The 17477-nt window shown below is 42.6% G+C and overlaps 1 protein-coding gene across 1 annotated transcript in view; it reads right to left on the bottom strand.

The window, feature by feature from the left end:
* The window catches only part of samd11 (sterile alpha motif domain containing 11), a 106072-nt gene extending 88860 nt beyond the window's left edge, over positions 1 to 17212 (bottom strand). The window contains exons 1-3 of the mRNA XM_070444430.1: positions 15954 to 17212; positions 14672 to 14763; positions 1395 to 1570 (exon numbers count right to left, since the gene is read on the bottom strand). Coding sequence (XP_070300531.1) covers positions 1395 to 1570; positions 14672 to 14763; positions 15954 to 16407 — 722 coding nt within the window. The 5' untranslated portion in view covers positions 16408 to 17212. The remainder of the gene's footprint in view (positions 1 to 1394; positions 1571 to 14671; positions 14764 to 15953) is intronic.
* Positions 17213 to 17477: the final 265 nt, after the last annotated feature.

Raw genomic sequence — 17477 nt, 5'->3', positions numbered from 1 at the left:
TGTATTGTCACTTTGTCACTTCTGTCACTTTGAGATTAAAACAGTTGCATCCAAAAATATATCATTTTTTCCATTCCCAGCTCTTCAAATCTTATTTCACCTAATGCAAATACATCAAGATGTCCTTGTATACAGTAAACAGTCATTTGTAAAACAAGGTATCTGATGTCAATTTCATTACACAAATATTGTAGCCAGATGCCAATAACCATCAACATTATCCAACTGACACCTGGCACCAATACTAAACAGTACTAATAACAACAATACTACTACTAATCCCTACCGCCTATTTGATAAGATTAAACATAAAATAAAGGATAAAAAAAGAATAGCTGTGTCTTTTATTTCCCTATTATGTATGAGATTATTGAGATTATTCCAAACGCTGAGAAACTAGTGCAACAGCACAACTGGCGTACTGTGACAGACTGGATTATCTGCTCATTTTCTACCCGGTCCTGGCATGAGTTGAAATGAGAGTGATGTACAGCTTTGGCACAAAGAAAAATCCCCACTGAGGTGAAACTACCCATAACGTCTGTTTGAGATGACTTTCTGACTATTATCTGAAGCTCCTGTGGTACTGATATCTGAAACACAGTTTATGGCAAAGGTATTCAGTCTTTGAGATTTTCAGGACAAGAAGTGTTAGAAGAGACGGCTTGATATAAGTCTTTTTCTCATACTGTATTTGGACAATACTGACAACAGCAGTAGCAGCAAAGCAACATCATGCTCTCATAAGCAGCAGCTAATGCATCAGAACTCGTTCCTGCCTCAATGCTGTATTTTCCTTTCTTCAAGCCCTCCTTTACCCTAACCGTTGTCATGTAAAAGACCACACCATCTCCATCCACCATCAGAAGGGGCTGGTTCTTTAGTTATTTCTGGGGTTTTGGCTTATCATGCGGCTATTTGTATGCACTGAGTGTACAAAACATTAGGAACACCTGTGGAACGCTTCCACACCTTGAGTCCATGACCCGACGAATTGAGACTGTTCTGAGGGCAAAAGGGGGTACAGCTCAAAATTAGGAGAACGTTAGTTATTTTATTGCACTCACTTTATCCTGTACTTTAGAGCATTATTAGTATTATAAAAGGTTATTGCGCATAGTCAACTCTATGAATACCAAAATACTGCACAGCGGTGGGAAGTGTTTCAGTGACTCAAACATTGCACTGTAGACTGAGCAAGGAGGATAAGCAAGAAAACACCAATGTCTTACATGTCAACACAACACTTTCTGTAAGCACAGAGCTTGTACACTTGTACACCACTTAAAGCAATGAATTGAGAAAGGTTGGGAATGGGTATGGACAGATCATAGGTGATGAGTTATTTGTATATCCCAATATCATTCAGACACAGGAGTTCATCCAGACCTTACCTCTTTCTCATGATACTGTAATGTAGCTCATCCTCCTGCTTGATGTGGGCATGGTCTCCGCTGGTGCGGTCGCTGCCCTCGCTGTCGTCACTGCTGAAGACGGAGGAGAGCTCCCTCTTGGGCACACGGTTGGGGGGCAGGGGGATGGTGCGCTTCTCTGCCAAACGCCCGCGGTTCTGCAGGAAAAAAGGTGCTCTTAGAGATGTGGTTCTCCAGTTTGATGCTAACAGCATGCACGGGCTAACATGCTAACATTAACCACATGCTAGCATGCTAACACTAAGCACGTGCTTAATATGCTAACAATAAGCACGTGCTAACATGCTCGTAGCTAGCATTCGAAGCACTCCTCCACTCTAAACATCTGACTTGGTGTGCAGTGGCCACCATAATATTCCCCATCAGTCATACACAGAAATCAATGCTGCTGCTGTCACGGGCACAATAGCATACATTTATACTAGGAGTGATCATTATATGAGATTAATTTGTTCTACAATACATACATTTTTCTTAACAGCATTTAGCATTATTCAGAGGCAATACTAAGAACGTAGAAAGTACCACATGGGCTCAAGCTCCATAGCTGAACATAACAGCTTTATTGGTCATTTGTATGACCGGAATATTCCAATAACTTAATCCAAAATTATCATTATTATTATTAAGTACAAATATGGAGGCTATTCATGAAACAAAACTACCAAAGAAAAATGAACACCTTAAAAAAGCCACCACGATTAGACTGATTAAAGTATGATGATATCAAAGGATAAGAAAGTAATTTATTGCTATCTAATATGGGTGTCAATAAGTATTTACTTTTCAAGGGGGGGGGGGGGAGCGATAAATGTACTATTTTAAAGGAAAACTCCACCCCAAAACTATCTTTTGGTATTTGAAATGGGAAACCTGACACGTGTGATCAACGGTCCTCGCAATGTGCTTGAAAAAGCAAGCCATTACTGGTGCACAAGCCCACTGAAATGTGCTCAACTGACTAAAAGTAGGATAGAATCCATACAGGAAACAAGGGAAACACTACTCTCCAAAATCATATGCTTTTCCTGAAGAATAGGCTTCATGTTCTGGCTGAGACACCGCTGACACATATCTAGGCCTACTATATGATATTTTTTGTGACTATAGATGCGAGTAATGACACAGAATATGTTTCAACTTACATTATACCCCAATACAGACATACTTATCAAGTTTACCACAGAAATCATAATAGGGGGATTGTCTAAACAACAATTATTTACCATAGCCAGAGTCCTAAGTGATAAGGGGGTCATGCAAAGGGAGGACAGGAAATGATTATGCTTGGTGTGTTCAGAGCTTTTGGGCCACAAAGCTCTAATGAGCGGAGCGAAAGGAAAGGAGGAGTGTGGCCCTGAGGGGTTCTGGGAGTGAAGCTGGGTGACCTTTAATGTGACCTGAAGAGGTCACTGCAGATTAACACGGCTCTATAGAGATAAATATGGGGGGGGAGAAAAAGAGAAAGAGAGAGAGGCAGAATGGGAGGAAAGGGGGGAGAGAAACAGAATAAGAGGAAAGAAAGAGATAATTGAATTTGAGTAAAAGGAGAAAAGGCAATACAGATAAACACAGAGAGAGTGGACATAGCCTTGAAACACTCTAGCTCTCTCTATCCCCACCCTCTCTCTCCATCTCTCTGTCGCTCTTTTTTTTCTCCCTCCCTCTTGCTCTCTCAGTGCCTACATCTCCAGTCTACTCTCCCGGACGCCTCCGAGCCCTCCAGCTATCCCTTCCACCACATGCAACCCCCCCATCTCTCTCTCCCTCCATCCCACAAGGGGCGAAGACATGAGTGGCAGGCTGGGGCAGGGGCGCCTAGCCAAGAGGCAAACAGGTGCAGCCCCTCTGGAGGCTCTCAAGTGGCAGACATTAAAACGAGTGAGGGGGGAAAAGGGAGGATAAAGATGAAAACATCCCTCAGGATGAGCAGGGCCACATAGTTCTGAAAAGAAAAAAAATCTATTTTTCTGTCTTACCGAAAGAGTGTTTTTCCTTTCTTCTTTCCACAGGCAGATCTGTGAAGAGCAGTACCTTTGTATAAGTTCTTCTCAACTGCGTGAGGACAGTGGAGGAGTTTTCTTCTATTCCCGCTCCACTTCCTCTGACTTAACTACTTGGACTAGAGGTATGGAGTATGCTCTCTCTCTCTCTGGATTTKTCTCACTATAAGACAGACACACACCTGTCATATACGCACACACGCATATACACACACACCTGTCTTGTGAACTCACACACGCTCTCTCACACATACACACACACACACCTGTTCAATGGCCACATCATTACACCACACCTTTCCTGCATGTAAAGAGGGGTTTTACTTAGCGGACATCGTGTGCGGTGGCTACTGGAATATTCTGCCTAAGAAGAAGCACAGAGATTGTGGCTTCGTGTGTAGACAACCACCCACATGGCCCTGACATACCCAGACCGCCAGCCCTGGAAACCCCTATCCTTTCTTTAGTAGCACTGACGCAGAACTGGGGGTGGCTCCCACTGTTCCGGCAACACTTCCGCATCGCGGAGGAGGGCCCTCTAAAACAAAACATGAAACAAAACACACCCCTGGCAGTCCACGTAGGAGTGTAAAAAAAGACACAATCATAATAAACACACACAAAAACAAACACATCAACAGGAGAAGTAGTAGTGAATACACACATGTATAACATAATGTAAACACACACACACACACAAACACACTGTAAAAAAAAAGCTAGTTGTTTCAAGTAATTATTATTATTAAGTAACTGGTTCCACAGCTTTTTTTTGTTCCTCAACTTTTCAGTCAAAGTGTTACCTAAAAAAAGTGTTGGCCCAAACTTAGCTCCAACTTTATTAAAAATTCAGTCAACTATAAATTGTGTTTGCTCAAGTTGTCTTGTAGTTGAAACACCTACTTTGTATTTATTTTAAGTACACGCACAGACTTAAGGCGCCTTACTGTGTGGTCAACCCTCTGTCGGCCATGGAAAAAGTCTTTCATAAACAATACACTAAAAGCACCTCTATGAATATCCCCTCCTACACATTCTGTCTGACGGTCCAAGTCTGCCAGCCAAGAAATCATCACACACAACAAACACACATTCGCATGCCACCGACACACGACAGCACCCACAAACACACAGGTTTAGGCTTCAACAAAGTATCATATACAAGAACTGTGGCTGGAATTCTCCCAAAAAGCTTTGTAATTTCTACAAACCACTTATTCCGACCAAAGTGTGTGTTTAACTGCATGCTGGCGTCGGCTATCCACCGCCGCACCACACACACACCAGTCTCTTTAGTAACATGGGTGTGTACATTCATAAAAGGAGAGAATAACTGTTCTAAAACTACAGAAAGATCCTGTTGTTGTTATTGTTGTTGTTTTATCAAAACCCCAGCCTATATTTAATGCCAAACAATACTGGCAAACAGTCATTTTGTATTTTTTTACTAAGCTTATTCCAGACCTTAAATGAAGCCTCTGTGGAAAAGGCTATTCATGTTTTTTTTTCTCCCTGCTTATTTCCAAAAGGTGCTGTACCCTGCCACTGGCTCAAACACACACACACACACACACACACACACACACACACACACACACACACACACACACACACACACACACACACACACACACACACACACACACCACACACACACACAACACACACACACACACACACACACACACACACACACACGCTGAGAGGTAACGGCAGACAGGCGCGTGACTCATTAGGCATTCATCCCCCAGGGAGAACGCTGGGGGGCGCTGCAGAGAGAGAGACCGCTGCAGCTGCAGGAATGTGCGGGCGGCTACCACTGTGTGGTGTGTGGGTGTGTGTGTGGTTGTTGTGTGTGTGTGTGTGTGTGGTGTGTGTGTGTGTGTGTGTGTGTGTGTGTGTGTGTGTGTGTGTGTGTGTGTGTGTGTGGTGTGGGTGTGTGGTGTGTGTGTGTGTGCAGAGGCAGGGGGGACTTGCGCAAGGACTGGCAGAGGGGGAGGGGTAGTTTGAGATGACGAGGAGGGTTGAGGGAGACGAGAACAACGATGAGAGAGAGAGAGAGAGAGAGAGAGAGAGAGGGGAAGGAGGTGAAAGAGTGCTCAATCATATGTCTTGACGCTCAAAGAGGTTCCAGTTTGTAAAAAATAACAAACGTGTTTGTGTGCACTTAACTCCTTTTTCTGTTTATGTTGACCTCCACTCTGTCTTAATCACCCACTCACTAAAGTAAGCTACAATTCTGAAGGTACGTTACAGACTTTAGAAGCTACATTAGAGACACATTATGAGGGAGGGATTTCAAATCATACAACCCCTCCCACAAATAATTCAACCTCCTTTTCACCATATTGTACATACGGCGCATCTATAAATGCTTAGCCGCGGACTATATTTAATAGTGGAAAAGACTGTGTGATAAAAGTGTGTGTCTGTGTGTTTGTGTAGGGGGGTACGTAGTGGCAAGGCAACACTTGGTTTTTCATGGCCAGAATAATATTTTTTTTGGGGGGGAGCACTGTGGGAAGGACAGGCATGCAACCAAACACCCCCCTCCCCCCGTCACCTCCCTCCATCACACACACACCATCCTCCCTTTTCTCTCTCTGCCCCCACCCCTCGGCCCTCACACGCTGAGCTGAACGGGCGGTTGCGGCCCAGTGGAGCAGGACGAGGGACGAGTGGGAGGGAGGGAAGGGGTTCTAGGAGGGCGAGAGGCGGCGAGGGGGAGAAGGGGCGGTGGTGGGAGGTTAGTGGCGGTGCAGCCAGGTGTGCCAGCGCCTCTCTCTTGTGTTTGGATAGGCCCGACCAAGGCAGCCGTGCGAGAACTTTAGACAGGTAACGACTCTGCCATTCTTTCCCCAGACAAAACCATAGGAAGAGGGAGAGGCAGGGAGGGGTTGTCTAAGGGAGATAGAGWGAAAGCCGAGTGCAGCAAGGTTGAGTTTTGCAGAATAAAACGAAAATATACTGTATGTCTGAGAACACTTCATATCCGCCCCAATGTCTGTATTTTTGTATAAAAACAAATTTATGCAAACCTGTATTTATAGCATTATAGCATATATCTTTCATTCAATCACACTACTCTGCATACTGTGGCATGTGTGAAACACTGAGTTGAGTGACTACACTCTTGGAAAACAAGGTGCTATCTAGAACCTAAAAGGGTTCTTCGGCTGTCCCCATAAGAGAAACATTTGATGAACCCTTTATGGTTCCAGGTAGAACCCTATTAGGTTCCATGTAGAACCCTTTCCCCYGACGGTTCTACATGGAACTCAAGAGAGTTCTACCTGGAACCAAAATGGGTTCTACCTGGAACCAAAAAGTGTTCTCCTATGGGGACAGCCGAAGAACCCTTTTGGAACCCTTTTTTCTAAGATTGTGGCGTCAGTGAAGAGGCCCCACAGAAAGAGGAAGAGACCACTCGACCACTATGCTATCATATGAGGTCAGACGTCTGTACACATACTGGGAGGAGAGAGAAGTTCCATAAATATCTCTGCTGGCTTTGTCATCATCAGCTGCAAACAACTGATAGACGAGCAGTCCACCTTATTTAGCTAACTCCATCAGTCCCACCGAAAAACACACACACATGCACACACACAGACAAGACAGGAGAAAGGCAAGGTATATAGGGGCTCTGATCGAGGCCAGAGACTTCACTCTCCCTGTCAATCTCTGGTCCTGTCATCTAGCCTCTTACTGATAGTGCAGGCTAACACAGGCTAATGGCTAATTCACTGGCTAATGGCTAATTCACTGGCATAATGGATCATTGCAGACGGAATTATTCATAGATATATAAAGTGGCTATGTTGAGTGTATGTGTGCGTGCGTGTGCAGGCCTGTGTGTGTGTGTGTGTTTGTGTGTGTGAGACAGAGGGAGGGAGTGTGTTACAGTACTTGTAAGCCTGCCAATAAGTTGCACTTTTAGTATTGATTGCTAACACTAAGGCTACCCAGAATGCAAGGCCCCTAGTGAATAAGCAAATCATTAGAGACTCAGTTATTCTCTAATTTGGCCAATTGACTAAGAAACACACTAGAGTCCTGAACCATGCATCGCTCCTTCCCTAAAGATGGATACTGTGGTTGCCATGGTAGCATAGCCTTAGTGCCATGTGGGACACACACAGAGACCCACACACACTGCACACACACACTGCACACATACAGCACAAACACACTCACGCAAATACATACACACATTTGTGCAAACGCATGCGCACACACACACACTCCAACCCCCTGCAGGGAGTGAGCTGTTCAGGGACACAGAGGCGTCAGCCCTGCTTATCCCCAGCATCACAGTGGCACTCAGCCAATAGAAAGTCCCCAACAAATGGCCATATCAAAGCAATAACCAAGGGTGCGTTCAGCAGGACGCAACGTTTTGGAACGTTCAAATATAAATATGCTATGTAGGACAAACATGCCTCTCCGACGTAGAATAAGGAATCATGTCGGCTCTCTTCATGGAATTTCTATCTGCAACGTTCGAGAACGTTTTGCAACTGAACATCGCCGTGCTTCGTACAATATCTACAGCAACTTATATTGGTATTGTACTGGTAACTTCCTGTTCTTTCTGTCTTATATATAAGAAAGGCACTAATATGGATCACTCCCTAATAACTGCTGACTCTAGTCCACATATCAAATGAATGTCTGCTGCTACGCCTTGGCAGTGTCACACTGGGTTACAAGCATTTCGCTACGTCATAACGTCTGCTAACCYTGTGTATGTGACCAATAACATTTGATTTGATTTGGTTACTATGTGCAATACATTGAAATATACACAAAACTCACACAGGAAATCTGATTTTGAAATGGGAACCTATGGCTCTTTGAGTTTCAACCGCCCTAAAATTACTGTTGTTGGAGACAGGGATGTATAATAATAATAACAAAGAGTAATCTCCCCACAGTACCCTAACATGGATGTGTGTGTGTTTACYTGTGCGTGTGTTWACGTGTGCGTGTGTGTGTGCTAGCGTTTGTGTYTGCATCTGTGCACATACTTTCCCACATTTTGTTGTGTTACAGCCTGAGTTTATAATTGATTACATTTAGATTTATTTGTCACTGGCCTACACACAATACCCCAGAATGTCAAAGTGGAATTATGTTAATAAAAAATGAAAAGCTGAAATGTCTTGAGTCAATAAGTAGTCAACCCCTTTGTTATGGCAAGCCTAAATAAGTTCAGGAGTAAACATTTGCTTAACAAATCACATAATAATTTGCATGAAAGCACTCTGTGTGCAGTAATAGTATTTAATATTATTTTTGAATGACTACCTCATCTCTGTACCCCACACATACAATTATCTGTAAGGTACCTCAGTCGATCAGTGAATTTCAAACACAGATTCAACCACAAAGACCAGGGAGGTTTTCCAATAACTCGCAAAGAAGGGCACCTATTGGTAGATGTGTAAAAATACAAATAAAAGCAGACATTGACTATCCCTTAGAGCATGGTGAAGTTATAAATTACACTTTAGATGGTGTATTAATACACCCAGTCACTACAAAGATACAGGTGTCCATCCTAACTCAGTTGCRGGAGAGGAAGGAAACCTCTCAGGGATTTCACCATGAGGCCAATGGTGACTTATGGCTGTGATAGGAGAAAACTGAGGATGGATCAACAACATTGTAGTTACTCCACAATACTAGCCTAATTGACAGAGTGAAAAAAGGAAGCCTGTACAGAATAAAACATTTCCAAAACATGCATCATGTTTGCAACAAGGCACTGAAGTAATAGTGCAAAGAATATGGCAAAGCGATTACATTTTGGTCCTAAATATGAAGTGCTTTGTTTGTGGCAAATCCAATACAACACATTACTGAGTACCACTCTACATATTTTCAAGCATAGTGGAGGCTGCATCATGTTATGGGTATGCTTGTAATGGTTAAGGACTGGGGAATTTTTTWGGATAAAAAAGAAACCGAATGGAGCTAAGCACAGGAAAACCTGGTTCAGTCTGCTTTCCACCAGACACTGGGAGATGAATTCACCTTTCAGCAGTACAATAGCCTAAAATACAAGGCCAAATCTACACGGGAGTTGCTTACCAAGAAGACAGTGAATGTTCCTGAATGGCCTAGTTACAGTTTTGACAAAAATCTACTTGAACATCTATGGCAAGACCTGAAAATGGTTGTCTAGCAAWGATCAACAACCAATTTGACACAACTTGAAGAATTATGAAAATAATAATGGGCATATGTTGCACAATCCAGGTGTGGAAAGCTCTTAGAGACTTACCCAGAAAGACTCGCAGCTGTAATTGCTGCCAAAGGTATTTCTACAAAGTGTTGACTCAGGGGTGTGAATACTTGTGTAAATGAGATATTTCTGTATTTTATTTTTAATACCTTTGTTACAATTTCTAAAAACAAGTTTTCACTMTATCATTAGGGAGTATTGTGGGTAGATGGGTGAGAGACAACAATCAATTAAATCAAWTTTGAATTKWGGCTGTAACACAACAAAATGTGGAATAAGTCAAGGGGTTTGAATACTTTCTGAAAGCACTGTATGTATGTGCGTGCGTATATGTGCGTATATGTGTGCATGTGTTTTGTTCTTTCTTGCTCTGTGGTCAGGATGCAGGAGAGGGGGAGGCCCCTGATTGGAGGAGCTCTTTACGAGCCGGAGGTAGAGAGTGTACTTTCCTCCTGGCCTCCGCCGGTTCCGCTGGAATAACAGAGCGCAGAAGGCCCGGTTCTCCCTGGAGCACACACACGCACACACATACCACTTAACCCTCTCTCAAACAGCGACCACACACACCGGGTACATGAAGAGCACAAATCTACAGAGCAGTTAAACGAGGGAGCTACAAGCAAAACATGGCTTTATTAACATGTTCTATTTTATTCATGTATGTCATACCTCAACATTATAACCTCAGTATATGAAATACAAGCAGACAAACCAGGCATTTGTCAATTATACAATGGGTGGGTCTAATCCTGAATACTGATTGGTTAAAACCGCATTCCAGCCTGTGTCTTTTCCACAAGTTACCGCTGGCTAAATCTATGACGTTAAACTGCCTATTTACTCTGTTCCATCTGACTGTGCAATCCACTGTCTCATCAGTCCAGCCAAGCAATTTATAAACTTGATAAGACATTATCTCACATTTTTTTTGACTAACATTTCGTTTTCAACAGTGGAGATTTATATAAACCTTGCTGTCTGTCTCTACGACATTTGCAACATTGTTTCAATATTCAAATTGGATCTTTGTCTGTCCCATAGTAATGAACGTGTTGGMATGAGACAGACAGACAGGCAGCGTTTCTCAGCCAGTCCGAATCATGAATCAACTGCCATCATTTTTATGGACATATACAAAGAAATGTKAATTGAAAAAAGGTCAGTTTGAAGTGATTGTGTTAGCGGTGTTGTTGGCTAGCTCCTCTGAACAACAGTGTCCTGACGAGTGAGCACATTTTCTATGCCAMGCYAAATCGCACCTCATTAGCTCATTGTTATGGATGTATCCAAATAAATGTCTCTAGAAAACWGTTTAAACAAATGCAAGTGCAGCTACTTTGCTGTTATTCTGGCTGCACTGTTTGACATTACTGTAAGTTAGCCGTAGTTGGCTAGCTAGCAAGCAAGGGATAAAAACGTTGCCAGCCAGTATGGCAATGYAACATTTACAACGAACGACTGGGTCACGTCCATAGATACAGAACAAAAAGACTGAAAGACTAGGRCGAGTCTCTAGCAACCYAACCGATAGAACGAACGATCAGCTGGCTTGGGTAGCAACCCCAGATTTGTGTCGGGACTATATCTCGTGGAAGGATGAAATAGTATGAATAAATTCATCAAAATAAAAAACATTTATGATAATGTGTCAATCATTATTTGAGTATGTTGGTAACCCGTTGTATAAAAGTGATAATGCKCTCGAAGCRGGTGTTTGGAGGATTTATTGACATGGTTTGCCGGACCTCGACCACCCGTGCCAATATATCCTCCAAACACCGGCTTCTCGGGCATCATCACTTTATCAACATACACTTTTGTCTCATCTACAGTACACACAGTGTTTCCATGCAAAAACGGTATATATCTCAATGGTGACAGTAACTGTTAACAAAACAGTATACTGTATTATAGGCCTAGTAAGGTAGAGCATAACACAAAACAATGAAAATGGCTCAAAATTGCTCAATTGTTACAGTGTGAATATGTTCASTAGCTCTGTATTAGTGTGGTGTGTGCGCGCATACCCGCATGTGTGTGAGATCATTTTCTATGCCAGGCGACTGGGTCGTTGCCACACTCTCATCACAGAGAGAGTGCTAGTGTGTACCATTCGGCGGAGGGCGGCACGGGGGAGGAAGACYCCGAGACAGGCGAGACAAGCCCCGCTGCCTTCCCTTCTCCTCCACACCTCTCGTGAACCCGCCGACACTATGTGCTGTGCTGTGTGCTTGCGTTTGTTATTCACTAGGGTAGCCTCTGTAGCTCTACCTCCCGAGAGAGCGAGAGCGAGAGCGAGAGAGCGAGCGAAAGCGAAAGCGAAACTGGGGAAAACTATAGGTTTGGACACACTCAGCACAACAGTACCATACTGTCYTCCAACATTATCATGGCTTTTCAACCCGTGCCACTTTCAGCTACTTGATTGCCAAACAGGAGGCTGTCTACAATGTATTACCTTCTGCTGTGCCAAGGATGCCATAAATAAGATGATAAGATGTTCATTTGTGAGATACAGGTAAGCCTACAATGTGTTTTTCAGCAGTAATTTCAAATCTGTTGAAATCCCATCTTTGGTTTGTGAAAACAATTCACAGGAACCCGCACTGCTCATAAACAATAGATAGAATGAGGCACCATCACAAGCCATCAGACAAGCACATCTGTAGGGAAAAGCCTGCCATTTCTGGCTAAGCAAAGAACAGGCACTGACAACAAAGAGGTGTGCACACTGCTATAAACAGTACGATTACAATAGGCTTTTGTGTCAGGACTCAGAAAGCCAACTCCTGGCAAGTTACTTGAGTCATGTCACTCTATGACTGTTAATTTACTGTCAGTAGAAATGACAAACATTTTTTTTAAAGAAAGACAATTTGCAGACAACCCGACAAAATYTATTGTGCCACTGTTCAGCTGCAGTATAACATTTGATGTTAAATTCCCCCCAAAACGAATCTACTTATGTATTCTCCCAGAACTCTCTTTTTAGCCAATGCATTCCATTTGTKATTTTGTTTTCCATGAACCCTATGTGGTAGTAGCGTGTATCTGTATTCTTGGCTGTGAAGAAAACGTCACCAGTTTACCTGTATCACTCAAACACCTCCAGCTTATCTAAACCGCTTTTGCCTTGCGTGCCTCACAAACAAAAATCAGCAGTAGCCACGCTCAGTAGCTCGCTAAGCCTCTTACGCCCTCAAGATTAGAGCTTTGGAGCGATGACAGATGCACTCCGTAGTGATAAAAAAAAACACACACACACTGCACCTGTGTGAACAGATTTGGCGACGGTGAGTCGGCAACGTGCTCGCTCAAAGCCAGCACACTGGCACAGACACCACACCTGTGACGCCTCACAACCTGCATGGCATAATGCCATTAGCTCAGCTGAACGGGGACGGGTTGGCGAACACAGCCCAGTGAAACAGCTAGGAGAGGAAACGCAGCAATGGACAGAAGAGCCATGAGAATGAGACCAATCTAGCAAAAGGGAGCCTGACTAGTCGCCCATTCATATTACGGTACTTATTAACTTGGACTAGAATTGGGCCATTCAATCTCGGCTTCATGTTGTGGTTTGAGCCAGTGTTGATTTCAATGTTGTGTATATATCTGTGAATAATGACATAAAGAAGTGCATACTCAACCAACAGAACGAAAACTTCAGGCCAGGRACCATACCCTCATATGGTGTTTTTCCCCCTTAATAATATCGCAATCAACTTTTACCAGTTGAACGTAAACACACATATAATAWTTTTTTGTATTACAATTCTTCTGAAATATTGTATTGAAATATGAAAATTTGGCAAAATATCTTTAAATATGTGCAATAATAGTGTTTAACATGATTTTTGAATGATTACCTCATCTCTGTACCCCACACACATACAATTTCCTGTAATGTCCCTCAATCGTGCAGTTAATTTCAAACACAGATTCATACAAAGATACAGGTGTCCTTCCTAAGTCAGTTGCCGGAGAGGAAGGAAACCACTCAGGGATTTCACCATTAGACCAATGGTGATTTTAATAAAACAGTTACCGAGTTTAATGGCTGTGATAGGAGATTACTGAGGATAGTTCAACAACATTGTAGTTACTCCACAATACTAACCTAAATAGAGTGAAAAAAAAGAAGCCTGTACAGAATAAAAATATTCCAAAACATGCGTCCTGTTTGCAATAAGGCACTAAATTAAAACTGCTAATAATGTGGCAAAGAAATTAACTTTATGTCCTGAATGCAAAGTATTATGTTTGAGGCGAATCCAACACAACACATCACTGAGTACCACTCTTCATATTTTCAAGCATGGTGGTGGCTGAATCATGTTATGGATATGCTTGTCATTGACAAGGACTAGGGAGTTTTTTAGGATAAAAAGAAACAGAATAGAGCTAAGCACAGGCAAAATCCTAGGGGATAACCTGGTTCAGTTTGCTTTCCACCAGATACTGGGAMACAAATTCCCCTTTAAGCAGGACAATAACCTAAAACAAAAGGTCAAATATACACTGGAGTTACTAACTAAGACGACATTGAATGTTCCTGAGTGTCCAAGTTCCAGTTTTGACTTAAATCGGCTTGAGAATCTATGGCAAGACTTGAAAATGATCAACAACCAATTTGACAGAGCTTGAAGAATTAAAAAAATAATAATGTGTTAAAATTGTACAATCCAGGTGTACAAAGCTCTTAGAGACTTACCCAGAAAGACTCACAGRTGTAATCACKCAAGCATTGAGCATTATAGACCAATATTATTCTGAATACATTCTGTCACAAAAGGCAGATTGCTTAAGACCAATGCTGCTTACTCTGTGTCTCAATAAAAATAAAATGTAGTTTAGAGCAAGCTTTTAGCCCAGTCGTCATCACAGACAATTGGAATCAGCAATGCAACATACAGTTTTAAACCAATGATAAAGCAAGGAAAACAGATGTAAGAATTMAAATGCTGATGAAACCATAATCTTACCACTGGAGACGAAATTCGACACCCAGGGCAATCACAGATTGGAGGATGTACCTGTAAGATTCCTTTGGACATAAGGGTCTTTAAACTTTTCCCTGAGAGAGAGAAAGAGTGAGAGAGAGAGTTAGAACGAGTTATAATACWAAAATAAACCATACTTATACAGGACCCATTGATATCAGCAACTTTAAATCAATGGCATGTAATAACCTACACATGGAGGTGATTACAAATGACAGGACCTTCAAGAGCCTTATATAGGCCGATATATTTGTCTAGCGAACATAAGACTATGTTAACAGAGTCTACACATAAACATCAATAAAACAGTTTGTGCAACACAAAATGTGGATAATTGTTGAATAATCACGAATCCAAAACTAAAACATAAACATTACATTTGGAATTGCCAGTTTTTCAAACTAAATGACCTAGTTTCACCGATGAGTTCTAGTTGAGCCCCGTGTGTTAAGATACATGACAGTAGGCTATTGTCATTGTATCTAAWCTCAGATATGAAACTATCTTTTATCAGGCTAGCATGTTTTGCCTGAGGGCAACACCCTCTCCCAACAGAACTTGGGGTGAGGTGAGGTTCTAAAATAAGTGCGCACGTGGCCAGCGCAATAATGGGTAATTATTAAAATAGTCCCGAAGTTAGTCAATAATATTCATTGTTCTAATAATAAATCAATTAATAAACATCTTCTGGTACGTTTGTTTTGTCTGAGCCAATGTATAACTTTTGAAACCAAAATAGTAGCCGGCCAATAACATCATTATTTTGGATAGTTGCAACGCAAACATAATCTACCCAAAATAACCAAAAGAGTAAGGAATAGCCTACAACTTCAAGTCAAATAATTTCGTTCCCTGTCTCCAACATCATTCTGGTCTTTTGAGGTGTCAACACCCATTTATCCTTCTGATATACCCAACACTCAACGGAATGATACCCGCAACGTCTATCAACTGCCATATAATGTTTAAACAATTCTGTACCCAAATATMAACGTTTTTCACCTTAGTCCACGACTCCTTACGCCCCGTTTTGCGAATGGTCGCTGCCTGTGAAGATACAGTGAGGGTATGTGCTTTTCTCATCTCTCTTCTTACGCGCTGTAGTTGGTGTACTGCTGAGTAACCCTTTAACTACGAAACGCAGAACCAAACCAGGGAAAKCGAATTTCCACTCACCAAACAATGACAAAAACCTTAAATTGGGTATCCTCCTCAAAATGAACATACGTAAAAAAAGGTATACATAATGTTTTATGTTGCCTACCTTTGTGCCTTATACTTCGTTTCCAATCTTTGGCGGTCTCCCTTCCACTGACAAACTGGAACTCATTCGGGGTGAGCCACTCGCCCCGGTATTTGATTGAGGGTCCCTTACTACCTTGGCACAGTTTGTTAATGTATAGTAAAGCCTTGTTCTCCCCGCACTCCACCTCGATGCATGGTTCCCCGTTCTCAAAAAACGGCTGAAAGTCGGGGATGGAGGAAAACCTCTCCAGCATTAAGTCGTCCGGGTGATGGTGAAGGTGCTGGTGATGCAGTGCGGAGTCGTGGAGCCCCAAGTACAAGCGGTGATGGCCGAAAATATGGTCGTACTGCGGTGGGTGCGGGGTCACCACAGTGATAGCGGTGTCATTTAAAGGGGCCAGGTATTCGGACTGGTTGAAGGCAGCCAATGCCAATACGTCCCCATCCAGTCTCTCCTTTTTAATGGCAGGCATGTTACTGGGAGCGAAGCGCCGGTAACAAGTGATTAGCAGCTAGTCCGACCAACTTGTGTGTCCTCTTTTCGGAGTTGGTCAGCCGCCCCAGACTTGAAGACGAGACACTTTGTTTTAGGCAGGGCTCCGGTGTCGCTCTGTGACAGCGGTCTGTTGAACTTCCCCGACAGATTGCCATTCACTAGTTTCCAGCTCTCTGTAGTCGCCGCGCTCTCTGCCGCCACACTCCACCACTCACCACTCGCATGACGGTTCTCGCCGCGCTCCTGCCTACCACCCGCGCTTCTGCCTACCACTTTTAATCGGACTTGCGCTACTAATACCTGACACGTTGGAGTGGTCATACCTTAGCCATGGACATCACGTTATCCACAATGATCATTGACACTTCCCCACATGTCTCTTCAGTTTAGTATTTTCTAAACAGTAAGCCTATTGTTATGATGTTGGTTTCTCTTATTTTACCGGCCTTTATTTATTGCAATTAACAAGTTTACAGTCATTGTGCCTTCCAATATGCTGGTATTACGCAAGACGGTGTCTACCTGAATAATAAACAATACTAGGCTATACAACGTCTTATTTGATGTATTAGAAGTAGTACAAAAAGATGCAGGTATAGGCTCCTTTGCTACATACTTTCCATATGCCATAAAACTAGAGCCTCTGGCTATCTGAACATTGCAAACTTCCCTATTTTTCGAATTATTTCAAAGTATTTGCGTGGAACAAATTCAACTGATGGGACCTTTGAAATAGTTGTTTTTTAACCCTGTGTAGGCTATATCGTTAAAGTCACGGTGAAGTTCACAGACCCAGACCAAACAAGATTTGCACTCTCCGCCGCTTCTAAACTTGGCCCATTTAAACAGCCGAGGTTTTGCGAGCGCGAAAACTTGAAGGGGGGTGCGCGACGGACGTCATTATTGCGCAAAATATAGCCTAAACACAGTCACATATTCCTGACACATACTGTAGCCTACGGATTATAATATTTCCCTATTCTTAAATGATTATAATATTKATGTTCATATATCAGCAGGTACATATAGCCTACAACAACAATACAT

Source organism: Salvelinus sp. IW2-2015, linkage group LG7 (assembly GCF_002910315.2).
Source record: "Salvelinus sp. IW2-2015 linkage group LG7, ASM291031v2, whole genome shotgun sequence".
Taxonomy (NCBI): Eukaryota; Metazoa; Chordata; class Actinopteri; order Salmoniformes; family Salmonidae; genus Salvelinus; species Salvelinus sp. IW2-2015.
Note: the sequence above shows the minus strand (reverse complement) of the source record. Positions and strands in the feature narration are given on the sequence as shown.